The sequence below is a fragment of the Rosa rugosa genome, chromosome 4 (assembly GCF_958449725.1).
Source record: "Rosa rugosa chromosome 4, drRosRugo1.1, whole genome shotgun sequence".
NCBI classification, from domain to species: domain Eukaryota; kingdom Viridiplantae; phylum Streptophyta; class Magnoliopsida; order Rosales; family Rosaceae; genus Rosa; species Rosa rugosa.
In genome coordinates, this window is record NC_084823.1 from 12,350,324 (window position 1) to 12,364,979 (window position 14,656).

The 14,656-nt window shown below is 37.4% G+C and overlaps 1 protein-coding gene across 1 annotated transcript; it reads left to right on the forward strand.

Annotated features, from left to right (window-relative positions):
* The first annotated feature begins 9,172 nt into the window (after positions 1 to 9,172).
* On the forward strand, positions 9,173 to 14,112 carry LOC133706996 (putative disease resistance protein RGA3). The gene is made up of 2 exons (XM_062132544.1): positions 9,173 to 13,205; positions 13,301 to 14,112. Exon 1 carries the CDS (start codon positions 9,501 to 9,503, stop codon positions 13,203 to 13,205), a length of 3,705 nt encoding a protein of 1,234 aa, XP_061988528.1. The 5' UTR covers positions 9,173 to 9,500; the 3' UTR covers positions 13,301 to 14,112.
* The last annotated feature ends 544 nt before the right edge of the window (positions 14,113 to 14,656 follow it).

The window sequence follows — 14,656 nt, forward strand, 5'->3', positions numbered from 1 at the left end:
GCACTATACAAACCAATTCTAATGTTTCGATAAGCAAAGATCAAGAGAAGAAAAATTATTAAAAGGTGAGCCATTTGTCTTGGAGTTTATTTTTCAATTTTTTGAACACTAAATTGAAATCTCTTCTACAACTTTTCTGCGCATCAACAATTTATAAAACTCGTGATTGTAGGGTGTTTACAGGAGAAATGCATTTGATGTGCTTCACTAAGCAAAGGATCAATTCGAGGTATTAAACCATTTCAAACATATGTTATTTCTATCAATTTGATTAGTTACTACTTTCTGTTGTATTGTTGCAATTGATGTGAAAGCATAAAAGAAAGTTATGTTTGAAAGTATTCTGCTCAAACTACTGAGAAATTTGGCCTACAATATGAGGAAACTTTAACGTCATTCGTCCCTTCACCAATAACACATGCATCACATGGGTACAAGGTTAGTCTATCTATGAACGGAAGCTTAAGTTTTTTTTTTTGATAAAAGGCTTGTGCGGCTGCCCTCAAGCCTTGATTAATAAAACTGTTGAATACAAGGGGAAAAACATTGACCTAAACCTCTTATTACAATAAATATACAGAGAATATCGTGAAATAATAACAAGAATCTCTACCAAATAAATGTATTTTACGTGGCACCAACTAGCAGAGAGTGCTCCACTAGTCACTCTATTTGTTTTGACATAGCTTTCCTACTATATTGTCACCGGAGAGTAAATTCGACGACACTTAGTTTCATCTTGCTACTAGGAGGTTGCGACTATTTAACAATGGATCGTCGCCTCGCTAGGCCAGACAACGCTTAGAGTGCACACAGGCATTTAGCTCAACTAGCCCTACAAAATACGTGATGGGGAAGCTTAAATTTGGTGTCAAATGATTCACCAAATTTTGATTTACCAAAAATACACTTTAAAATTAAAAAGAAAAAGTTATTCATGGTAAAATGACTAATAATATAAAATGTTTATTGCGGTAAAATAAACAAGTAGGAAAACATGAATATAAAAAATTGAGGAAGTGGATAACAAGGAAACCTTCATTTTATTCATCCATTCACCAATAACCGGTGTGAATGTGTGATGCAGGGGTATAAGGTTAGTTGTTCAAAATAAATTTAAAAAGTCAACTCACTCCAAAACTAAGACAATTGACTAGAGAAAGTTCAGACTAATAATTCTAGTACCTAGGATAAAAGAACCAAAGAACCGGTTTGAACCGACCCGAATCAGCAAGTTTGGTTCGGTTTTCTCTCTTCATTTTGCTGTTCGGTTTGGGCTCGATTCTTGCGTAACATGTAGAGCAATTCTCGTCTCTGGATTTTTCTGTTTACTTGAAAGGAAGTAATTATATGCAGCATATGTATATATATTTATGTAATTGGCTGGCAATTTTTAAGTAGGAAGACCTATAACACATGAAAGACCTGCCCACATGGTGAAAAACCTAGTCGGGTTCACTGATAGCACCATCTCTATCCTGACCTAAAACCAAACTCCCATCAAGCCCAACTTATCACTAGCCCACTCAACCAGCCCAAGTAGTTAACAAAATATCTTTCACAGTCCTACGGACACGTGTCATTTATGACAGTTGTATGGGACTAGCCAAGTAGCTTCTTCTGCAATCCTTTCCTTCTGTTAATATGGAACGAAAACGATTTTTCTTTGAATTTTCTGCCCTTTATCCTTTGTTGCTCTCATGCACACACCGCCTGTTTCTATCTCTTCGCTGCAAACCTCTTCGCTGCAAACCAATTATTCATCTACTTCTTCTTCTTCTTCGCAGGTACCGTTTTAGAGATTAGAGCCCATCTGGCCATCTTCTCTTCTTCTTCATAGCTCCTACTGTCTCCATGTTTCTCCTGATCCACTGCGTGGATTCCTGTTCTACGCATTTGTTTTAAATCCACAGTATCACTGAACCAGAGACGACCACCGTCGATCATAATTCCTCCACTGAGATCTCATGCTCAGAACCAGTTTCCACTCATGCATCACTCGGCTGGCTGATTTGTTAGAACTTGAAGTGAACTCATCATTATCTATGATTAAGTAAACTGTCCTAGATAAAACTATATTCTAATTAATAGGAGATATAAGAGGAGTACTATACCTAGAGACCAAATAAGCTAAATATATCAAGCTTTATTGGTTAGGGATTCATTACTTAGATTACAAGGAAATCTGCAAATCAGTGATACATTAGGACACTTATTGGGATGACTTGATTCTTAAGAAATATCTTTATGGGAGGATTCTTAGGATTAATCATCTAATATAAATTAAGTGCTTGGGGTCCCTGTTCTCTCTACAACAATAAGCATAAGTCCTGCCCCATTGAAGGAGCTTGAGATTAGAGAAGAGCAGAAGACCTTGACCTAAGTAACTACACGTGATCATGTCTTCAATTCAAGAATCAGGTATTGTGTTCAAACCATGTAGCTCTAGTTCATGTTCATATCGATTCTTATGTGTGTTTATGTTTCGTGATTTGATCCTTGGTTTATATTTGCTCATTCAGTCTAACAATTGGTATCAGAGCCAAAAGGTTTTCACAAACATAAATCGTTTTTGATTAATCAAAATTTAGAAGAACCAAAGTTTTATTTTCAGAAAATTACAATATTTCAAACCTAAGCCTTGCTAAAGAAACAGGCCACGAGTGGGCCAAAATTTTAAGAAATCTTTTCGGCCCAAAACCCGCAGGCGCTGACCCGGACCCGAACCTCATTCAGAATCCCTCTGCAGATGACCGTTATACTCTAACGGTTATATACGATTTGGGAATTAGGGTTCTTGGTCTGGGATTGAAAGAGCAGAGGACGTTTATGTCCTCTATGGAATTCGTGACTCCAAACACTGCGGATTAAGAAACCGAATTGATTGCTTGCTGTTTTCGATTAAAAGATTCATGCTTCCGCTAACAAATTATGCAGCAAATTGTAAGGATTCGAGGTTAGGCTTTTCTGGAAATTTTATTTCGATTCAAAGTATTTTTTGATCTATGTTGAAGCACAAGAACACTAGAAGCATTCCCGGCGTGCACCTAGGCTAGAGTAGATGGTGACCGGATGAAATTTACATACTATGGTTGTCCTGTGATTGAGTGACTTTTGAATCGTATGCTGGTATATCTGTGAACATGTATTGAAGATTGTGTTTTGATATGTTGTGAGGATTCTGTATCTGCAATTGAAATATGACGTGTATGATTAGAATTAAGATCTTCCTATATGTATGTTCTGCGTTCTTTAAGAAAATTGCAGGTTATCAATACAGTGACCAAAATTATTTTGGATTAAGATATGTTTTGAAACCTCACTGGGGTCTGTGTTTTTTCAGTGAATATTAGTAGATACATGTTGCACAAAGCAATTTTCTGTTAATATTTACAAGGAACTCATTAAGTTTAAAGAATGACCAGTTTGTGTTTTACTCTTTAAATCATATAAATTATGTCTTCCAAAGAAGTTTTGAATTATAAAAATTTAAATTGTAAAACAGCATTGTACATGTTTTTGAGTTCATATATGGATTTTAAAGACTTTTCTTCTGTCACTAAGATGATGACTGTCTTTAATATAACTTGAACTCACTTATTGTGGTCCAATGATCAAGAAACTTCAGAATATCTTGTCTTCTGCTATAAAAGTGTTGCCTGATATTGATATTGGGGTGTTTAGTTTGCTTTTGATCTCTGACATTGTTCTGCTGTGTGTTTTATGAACTGCTTAAGAAATAACACTTAATGTGCAGAATGGTTTATGTCAAGATTTTCAGTTTTATTTTTTGAAACTAAAACTTACATTATTTTTCTTGTTTTGCTCCCTAGGAAATCTTTACATGAATTTGAACAATGTTCTAATTCTGAACGGAACTAATTTTAGAGCTTGGAAGAATTCTCTGGAACACTATTTGATGATGCATGAAAATATGGATCTTTGTTTCACTGATGACCAACCTGAACCCTTAACTGAAGAAAGTACTGCAGAGGATAGAAAGGAGGCTAGAGCTTGGTATAGGGCTAACAGGATGGCCAAAAATGTTATGAGGAATACCATGTCTGACACAGTGAGAGGTAGTATTGAGGAGCCTGAATTAGCCACTGACTATATGGAGGCAATAGAAAGAAAATTTAAGGAGAGTGAAAAAGCTGAGGCTGCAAGACTATCTAAGGCTTTCCATGATCTTAGGTACAGTGGTACTGGGGGAGTTAGAGAGCACCTATTGAAGCTTATCAACATAAATGCTAGGCTTAGAGAGCTACTTATGGGAGTCAATGATGACCAGGTGGTGCATGTTGCACTGCATTCCTTACCTAGCAGTTTCAGTGGACTTAGAACCAGTTATAACTCTCAGAAGGGAACCTGGACCGTAGATGAGCTGATCTCAATTTGTGTTGATGAGGAAGAGAGGATGAAGAAAGAAAAGGAACCTGCAACTGCAATAAACCTAGTAGAAAAGCCAAAGTGGAAGAAAAATAAGCTTAAAGCCACTAAGACCATTACCAAGCCATCCGGAAACACTGCAGCAAAAGCCAATAAGCCTTTCAAGTTCAAGTGCTATTTTTGTAAGAAAATAGGACACATGAAGAAGGACTGTTCAGGATTTAAAGCATGGCTTGTGAAAAAGGGTAAGATTAATTCTTCTAATCTTTTAGAAACCTTTTCTTTAGAAGTTAATTTTGTTAACATAGAACCTCATTCATATTGGTTAGACTCTGGCAGTCCCTTACATATTACAAATTCATTGCAGGGATTCATAAAGAAGAGGAAACCAAGAAGTGATGAAGTCAACATCTGCGTTGGCAATGGAATGAGGGTTGCAGTGAAGGCAGTAGGGACATTAAGATTAGATTTGGGATTAGGAAATTTTCTGGTTTTAGATAGTGTTTATTACATTCCCTCAATTAAGAGGAATTTGCTTTCTGTTAGTCTTTTGGTCAAGAATGGATGTAACTTTTACATTGGTTCTAGTGGAATAAAAATTTTCAAGAGTTCTCTTGATTTTTTGCTTAATGATTATTCAGTGTTTGGTTCTGGTGTTATGATAAATGACTATTTGAAATTGAATTGTTCATTACCTCAACAAGAAACTTTACTTGTTGAAAACAGTAATAACACATCAAGTAATAACATCATTACTGGTGTTAAAAGAATCTTACATGATGAAAAATCAGCATATTTATGGCACAGGAGACTAGGCCACATTTCAAAAGATAGATTGCAAACACTTGTTAAGAATAAAACACTGCCAGAATTGAATTTTACTGATCTTGAGAACTGTATTGAATGCTTTAAAGGAAAAATGACAAACTTAAGAAAGAAAGATGCTAACAGAAGCAAGAAACTGTTAGAATTGATACACACAGATATTTGTGGACCATTCAGACATAGAACTATATGTGGAAACGTTTATTTTATCACATTCATAGATGATTTTTCCAGATATTGCTACATATACCTGTTATCAGAAAATCACAATCACTTAAGGCTTTTAAAATTTTCAAAACTGAGGTTGAACACCAGTTGGATTTGAAAATTAAAATTGTGAGGTCTGATAGGGGGGGAGAGTTTTATGGCAAATATACTGAGCAAGGACAACAAAAAGGTCCATTTGCTTTATATCTACAAGAAGTAGGCATAAAGGCTCAGTACACAACACCATATAATCCCCAACAAAACGGTGTAGCTGAGAGGAAAAATAGAACTCTATTGAATATGGTAAGAAGTATGATGTGTACTTCTGGATTGCCTAAAATGCTTTGGGGAGAAGCATTGAAAACTGCAAACTATCTTTGCAACAGGTCCCCAAGCAAATCTTTGGATAAAACACCATTTGAAATGTGGTGTGGTAGGCAACCTAGTTTACATCACTGCCATGTATGGGGTTGTAAAGCTGAGGCAAGAATTTACAATCCAAATTTAAGTAAACTCGATCCAAAATCTGTGAGTTGTCATTTTATAGGCTACTGTGAAAAATCAAAGGGTTATAGACTCTATGCATCACATCATTCACCTAGAATTTTTGAGACACACCAAGTTAAATTCTTAAGTGAAAGTGTCTGCAATACAATTTTTGAAGATTTATCTTCTGATTTTGAAGAAGTTGCAGAAAATGTGGATAATGTTGCAATTATGCCTAGCAGTCAAGGAAGTTCATTAAGCTTGGATGCAGTAGAAAACCTAGATCAAAATTCAGTCCCAAATGAAGATAATGTGATCTTAGAACCAGGAAACTTAGATTTGGAAATGGCTGGACCTGAAATTGTTTTTGAACCGGCGGCTGAACCTCACCCTGAACTTGAACCACAACCTGAGCAAGAACCAGCTCAAAATCCAGTTCAGGAACCTAGAAGATCCCAAAGAGCCAGAAAACCAAAATATGGTGGTGAAGGTGACATTTATGAAGTTTATTTGAATGAAGTAGAAGCCACATTGTCAGATGACAATGACCCCACCTCTTTCAAACAAGCAATTGGAAGTGAAGACTCTGATGCATGGACTCAAGCTATGATTGCAGAGCTTGATTCCATGCACAAGAATGGAGTGTGGGAACTTGTGAGGCCAAAAGAAAATCAAAAACCTATTGGCTGCAAGTGGATTTTTAAAACCAAAAGAGATGCAGGAGGTAACATAGAGAGACATAAAGCTAGACTAGTTGCTAAGGGTTTTACACAAAAGGAAGGAATAGATTTTACAGAAACCTTCTCACCTGTTTCAACTAAAGATTCCTTTAGAATCATAATGGCTCTAGTAGCTCATTATGATATGGAGTTACATCAAATGGATGTAAAAACGGCTTTCCTAAATGGGGAGCTGGAGGAGGAGATCTTCATGGCACAACCTGAAGGTTTTATTGAACCAGGAAAAGAAAGCATGGTCTGTAAACTTAAGAAATCTATTTATGGACTCAAACAAGCTAGTAGGCAATGGTATAAGAAATTTGACTCAGTAATTTCATCTTTTGGTTTTACAGAAAACCTTGTTGATGAATGTGTTTATCTCAGAGTAGTTGGAAATAATTTTATCTTTCTTATCCTGTATGTAGATGATATTCTCCTTGCTAGCAGCAATATCAAATTGCTAAAAGACACTAAAGCTTTTCTGTCAAAGAACTTTGACATGAAAGATCTAGGAGAAGCATCTTATGTACTAGGAATTAAGATTAAGAGAGATAGGAAGCAGGGACTGTTGGGATTGTCCCAACAAAGTTACATTTCGAATATCCTTAAAAGATTTGGAATGGAAACCTGTGCTAATGGTGAAGTTCCAATGTCTAAGGGAGATAAGCTAACAAAGAATCAGTGTCCTAAAACTGATATTGAGAAAACTGAAATGGAGTCGATACCATATGCCAGGCTTGTAGGGAGTCTAATGTATGCACAAGTCTGTACAAGGCCAGACCTGTCATTTTCAGTTGGAATGTTGTCCAGATTTCAGTCAAATCCTGGACATGAACATTGGACAGCTGGCAAGAAAGTTTTGAGGTATCTGCAAAGAACCAAAAATCATATGCTGGTGTATAAACGTGTGAATAGATTAGAACTGGTTGGCTTCACAGATTCTGATTTTGCTGGAAACTATCCTGCATCTATGAAGTCCACTTGTGGTTATGTGTACTTGCTTGCAGGTGGAGCAGTAGCTTGGAAGACAATGAAACAGTCTTTAATAGCTACTTCCACAATGCAGGCAGAAATGATTGCTATATATGAAGGTGTATGTGAAGGACTATGGATCAGAAATTTCATTTTAGAGACTAAAGTGTTAAGTGAACTTGTTAATGGAAAATTGAAGGTGTTCTGTGATAATGAAGCTGCAGTATTTTTCAGTAAGAATAGCAAGAGGTCAAATAATTCCAAGCATATAGACTTAAAGTTTTATAGCATCAGGAAGAGAGTGAAAGATGGAGAAGTTGAAATTTCTGGAATCAAGACTGAAGATCAGCTAGCAGATCCATTTACAAAAGCTTTATCAGTTGCAGTCTTTAAAGAACATTCTAAGAACATGGGGATTTTGTCGAGCTTGAGTGATGCTTGAGTTCAGTGGGAGCAAAATGAATTTTGAGAAATATTGTTTTAAGTTAGTTTTTATTTGGCTCAATTTTAAATTTCTGTGTTTAGTTATTACAGAGATTGATTGTACTGTATTTTGGAATTAATAAAATTGAGGTATTATTCAAGTGATATTTACAGCTTATTTATTCATTCTTTTATTTTGAATTTTGAGATGGCTGTTATTTTACCAGTTCTTTGATCAGGTGGATTGGTATATGCATATATTTAGTCTGGAAGCAAACTGCAATCCTCTGGTGTTTGGTTAAAAATGTTTGCATCGTGTTTTGATAGTCAAAATGATTAAGTTTGGACTGTTGTCAAGCAATGTCTGCAGAATGATATATTTTGTTGCTTGATTGTATCATATCAGGAAGTTAAAATAGTTCATGTGAAATGCAGTAGCTTTTATTTGTGGTCTTGAACAAGCTTGCTCTTTTGAACTTGCTTATTTCTAGATTTAGTATTGGATACTGTGTTTTGACTGAATTGAATGAATCTAAGTACGCTTGTATCTCAGTGCACACTTCAGCTATTGTTGGAATAAGTTTTTGGTTCAGTACAGTGCATAGACTATGATGGTTCAAGTGGGAGATTGTTAGAACTTGAAGTGAACTCATCATTATCTATGATTAAGTAAACTGTCCTAGATAAAACTATATTCTAATTAATAGGAGATATAAGAGGAGTACTATACCTAGAGACCAAATAAGCTAAATATATCAAGCTTTATTGGTTAGGGATTCATTACTTAGATTACAAGGAAATCTGCAAATCAGTGATACATTAGGACACTTATTGGGATGACTTGATTCTTAAGAAATATCTTTATGGGAGGATTCTTAGGATTAATCATCTAATATAAATTAAGTGCTTGGGGTCCCTGTTCTCTCTACAACAATAAGCATAAGTCCTGCCCCATTGAAGGAGCTTGAGATTAGAGAAGAGCAGAAGACCTTGACCTAAGTAACTACACGTGATCATGTCTTCAATTCAAGAATCAGGTATTGTGTTCAAACCATGTAGCTCTAGTTCATGTTCATATCGATTCTTATGTGTGTTTATGTTTCGTGATTTGATCCTTGGTTTATATTTGCTCGTTCAGTCTAACATGATTTGTTGTCGTAACTCGTAACACCGGAGATGGAGAAGCTGCAGATGAAAGATTAGAAGATATGGACTTTGCTGGCCAAGCTCAAACTTGTAACACTGAAATTCCTTCCCTCCTTTTCAATAGCCTTTACTCTTTAATTGCAAAGGTGTTTCCTTCGCGGCCAAAATTTGCTCTTTCAGTACTGTTTGAATGTTAATTGCATGTTATTTGCTCTTTCAGCAGTCAAAGTTGTCTCTGCTAGTTTTTATCTGCAGATCGAGTATAGAGTTGAGAATCTCTCACTCTCACCTCCAATTTTACAACTTTTCCTGAATTTGTAAGCTCCATTGACCATGGAGTCTTTGATTGTGTCTCCGCTGGTAGAGGTGCTCTTTGGAAGGTTGGCTACCACTGTTGTTAGTGAAGTGCGAACTCGCAGAGGGTTCAAGAGAGAGATAGAGAAGATGCAGGAGATGTTACCGGTGATTCAAGCGGTGATAGAGGATGCAGAGGAGCAGCAGAGGATAAATAAGAAGGTGAGGATTTGGCTGGCAAAGCTCAAATACGTCGCAGTCGATGCTGACCATCTGCTTGATGAGGTTGCCACCCTAGTTCTGCGCAAGCATTTGATAAAAGAGGAATATTACCGATCACATGCTTCCCGAAAGCTGATTGAAGCTGAGAAGCATAACGACAGTAGTACTCTCCCGATACAGCATCGTCGGCAACTTCGTAATCATACGAATCTGAACATCAAGGACAAGATTGGTGTGATAGTGGGAAAGATTAAAGAGCGGACAAGATATGAGGTAAAGAAAACTTGCTTAACTCTTGAGTCAATTTCTACTTACCGTAAGAAGTCATGCAAACTAAAGGAGCTTAGTGCAAGATTGGATGATGTAGCCAAGGAAATGTCTAGTTTCCAGTTCAAAGAAACTCAGTCGTATGGACGGTCACGTATTATGGAGAGACGCGAAACTGGACCATCTGTCAATGAGTCAAAGGTTTATGGAAGAGAAGAGGACGTGGATAAGATTGTGAGGATGCTATTGTCTTCCAGTAGTGGTCCTGATGTCGCAGTAATTCCCTTTGTTGGTATTGGAGGGATGGGGAAAACAACACTCGCTCAGTTAGTCTATAATGATCCGAGGGTTAGAAGCCACTTTCAATCTTTGATGTGGGTGTCTGTCAATGATAACTTTAACCCGGCAAGGATCATAAATCAAATGTTGAGTTATGTTGGAAAGGGCAGCCATGACTCGTTTCAGATTGGGGTGCTGCAATGTCAATTGAGAGAATCGTTACTGGGAAAAAGATACTTGATAGTGCTCGATGATGTGTGGAATGAGGATCCAGATGAATGGGATAAAGTAATGAATCCATTGAAAGGCTCCGCAGGTGGAAGTAAAATTATACTAACCACTCGGAATAAGGCAGTTGCAGCCATAACTAGCACATTTCCGCCTTTTCATTTGGAACCACTAAGAAAAGAAGAGTGCTGGAAGTTGTTCAAGCACCGAGCCTTTGCAGATGGAACAGAGGATGATTTTCTGAGACTACTGCACATCGGTGAGAAAATTGTAGACAAGTGCAAAGGTGTCCCATTGGTTGCAAATATTCTTGGAATCATGCTGCGCTTTAAAAGAGAAGAAAGCGAGTGGTTACATGTGCAAAGGAGTGAACTATGGAGTATTGATGCAGGTGAGAACAGAATTCTATCCATCTTAAGGCTGAGTTACAATCATTTGCCATCGCATCTGAAAGCTTGCTTTGCATATTGTTCAATATTCCCAAAGAATTATGAGGTTACTAAGGAAAAGTTGATCCATCAATGGCTCGCAAATGGCTTAATTCCTCATATTGGAGAGTCTTCAATTAGGCCAGAGGACATTGGCAATGAGTATTTTAACAATTTATTGATGATGTCCTTCTTCCAAGAAATAAGAAAATATGATGACAGAGGTATGACAGAATTTAAAATGCATGATCATATTAATGATCTTGCAAAATCTGTTGCTGGAGAGGAATTCTTGACTCTAGAACAAGAAAATGTGCACTGTAGTCTCTCAAAGACATGTCATGCATCAGTTGTTTGCAGTTCTAGCTCTGCTTTGATCCCTGAAGCCTTGTGTAAAGCAAAGAGATTGCGAACCCTCAATTTCCTGTCGTCAAGAGACGATTATGTGGAAGCCATTCCAAACATACTAGCAACTTTTAAACACCTCAGAATGCTGAACTTCAGTGGATCTGGAATTAAGAGGCTCCATCGAGAGATTGGTGGGCTAATATCTTTGCGGTATCTTGATCTTTCAAATACTCTCCTAGAGACGATGCCAGCAACTATCTGTGATCTATGCAATTTGCAGACATTAAATCTCTCAAGTTGTAGTGAGCTCAAGGAGTTACCAAGTGGTACTACCAAGTTAATAAATCTGAGACATCTTAACATAGATGATTGTCCAAGACTTGCTAGCATGCCCCCATCAATGAGTATGTTACGACAACTTCAAACTTTGCCGGTATATATCGTCGGCCGCAACTTTGAAACTTCTATTTCTCAGCTCCTTGCAATGAACAATCTACGAGGGAAGTTAATCAAATGTCTGGAGGAGGCTAAAATTCCTGGTCGTACCTACCTGATGAAAGAATGCATGAGAACAAAAGAGTTGCATTCGTTGGAACTGTTGTGGCAAAATGATGGGGGCAAGCAAGATCATAACAGATCTAGGCAAGCTGGCAGGCAAGTTGATGATCAAACTGATCTTATTCTGCTGGATATTTTGACGGTACCGCCCTGTATAAGAATGTTGTCAATAAATGGTTATTCAGGAACCAAGTTCCCAGATGAGATGAGTTGGCTTCAGAACTTGACTGAGCTAAACATAATAAATTGCAGAAGATGTGAAAGTCTTCCTCCACTCGGTCAACTTCCTGTCCTCAAGATCCTCAACATCCAAGGAATGGATTCTGTTGTGCGCATTGGTGTCGAATTCTCTGGTGAAGGTGACAGACCATTTAGTTCTCTTAAAGAGCTATCCCTCATAGACTTTCCAGAATTAAGAACTTGGAGTAGTATGGGTTCCGCAAGTAAATCAGATGTATTTACTTGCCTGGAAAGACTTATTATCACAAATTGTCCTTCTTTGACAACCATGCCATGGTTTCCATGTCTCCGAGACTTGAAGCTGAGGAAATGCGTGCAGCTTGACCAAATGGTAGTACGGTCAGTATCAGAGCTTACCACACTCTCTACTCTTGTTATTGACTCCTTTCCACTGATGAGCTTTCTACCAAAAAAATTGCTGCAAAACAATTCACATCTGATCTCATTAACTGTTACTTCCTGCCCCAAGATTAGCTCACTACCTGAAAATCTGGGAATCCTTACTGCTCTGAAATCGCTGAAGATTGGATGGTGTGACGAGCTAGATACTTTGCCAAGTGGACTAAAGTACCTCACTTCACTGGAGAACTTGGAAATCGTTGAATGTCCTAGTATAATCTGTTTGCCAGAGAAAGGTATGGAAGGCTTGTGCTCACTTCGGTCATTCTCAATTGAGAACTGTCGGAGCTTAACCTCTTTGCCTATGGGTATGAAATACCTCACATCTCTTGAGAACCTCACGGTTATGTTTTTAAATCTGGTTCATCTACCAGAGACTTTTCAATACCTCTTGGCACTTAGAAGCCTGACAATTATAAGCTGTCCAGAGCTTACAAGTCTGCCAGTGGGACTGCAACATGTCCAGAATTTACAAATCTTAGAGATTCATAGCTGCCCGAAACTGATGGAATTGCCTGAGTGGGTGCAGCATCTTGTTTCACTTCGATCTTTTAAAATCTCAGACTGCGCAAAAATAGAGTTCTTGCCAAAAGGTCTACAATGTCTTGGTGGGCTCCAACACCTGTCCATAAGAGACTGTCCTGTCCTTGAGAAGCGCTGCGAAAGGGGAACTGGTGAGGACTGGCAGAAGATATCTCATATTCCATATATCTATGTTGGATCATCAGCATTGCAGCAGAGGCAAGACATTGCATCCACCTCCCACAATCCTTAGGTAAAGTTGAATAACCCATATCAGCGAATTATACTTGAGGATGTTGCTGTGATTCAGAATCTGACAATGCTTACCTTCTTTTCTTTTGTTTCTAGTGGCATTTGCATTGTTGGTGGCTGACAAGCATGCATAGGAAGCCAATATGTAGCATCACTTGACAACAGAGTCATGAAGATTAGCTACATCAAGAAAAGAAAATCTTTGTTTCCAGTTACATATTTGCCTTTTTTCTAAAAGATCATGTGTAGTTTTCCCTTAGCTCTGAGGAACCAGTTCAGATAAACATTGAACTTTGCTTGATCTGGTGTTGCCATGAGAAAATGAGAGAGAGTTGAAGGATTTTCATACCCAAGTGGTTGCCCATGACTTCTGTAGATCTGATTGTGACGTAACTCACTGGTCGTTTTATCACTTGTCAAGTCCTGGGACAAAAGTTGAAAGAAGGGAAGATGGCTTCGGTAATGGCTACGTCATCTGCTCAAGCTGTCTCGTGCATCTTTGAGGTTACTTTGTTGGTTTATATTTTTTAGCAGCTTTCGCTGGTGTTCTGGGTATTGTTGATTCAATACGTTTATGGTTTGATGTTGCTTGTTTGGTTGTTTTTGTGTGGGGAGGCTTGCCTCTTTGTAGCTCCTATTTGGTTCAATAAACTATATTACCAAAAGAACAGCTTAACTGACTCTAAAGATTAGTGTCTGGCTTATGCCTGGTAGCATGGACTTTGCTTTTATTTGTTCAAAAGAGAGCTTTGCACCAAGAGCTCTCTTTTTCATTTTTTTTTTTTTTTGGTCAACTACCAAGTGTTCTCTCAGCTTAGTCAGACTGACCAGTGATCGGACTGGTGAATGTGGGACCATCGGGTGGCTGATTTAGGATTTCCTTGAAACATTTAACTTTTTTTTTTAAGGTTACAAAAAAATCCAAATAATTTCTCCGACTTGTCTTGTTGAAATGAACAGTGGATTAGATTATATCTCGGTGTGCTGCACCAGGCTGGCCCCTGTATCCTATTATTGCATTAGTATTCTTCTTCTTCTTCGATTTGTAAAGATTGACCAGTATTTTCACTGGTAGTATATAGGGTAAAATCTTTATATGGTACTTGAACTATCACGAAATACACTTTTTGGTATCTACAAATTTTTAGGGAGTCTAGTGGTACCTGTATTATCCATCTGTTCGCCATTTTAGTACTTCCGTCAATTATTCCGTTAAAGTATGGGTAAAATCGCAAAACACCTATTTTTCATATTTCTTTTACAAATTTTTCATTAAACTAAATTAAAATAAATTAGACTAGGTTAAAAGAATTGAATTTAGTGAATATCTAGATTTACCTACCATCTCTATTGATTAATCCTATTAATTGTTCGAGACAAAAGTTATCTCCAAATTAGTATATATTAAATTTTCATAAAATAAAAAAAATAAACAAAAATAAAAGTACTTAA

Excerpts from the sequence above, each read along its gene's own strand:
- LOC133706996 (XM_062132544.1), top strand. The coding sequence starts at position 9,501 with ATGGAGTCTTTGATTGTGTCTCCGCTGGTAGAGGTGCTCTTTGGAAGG.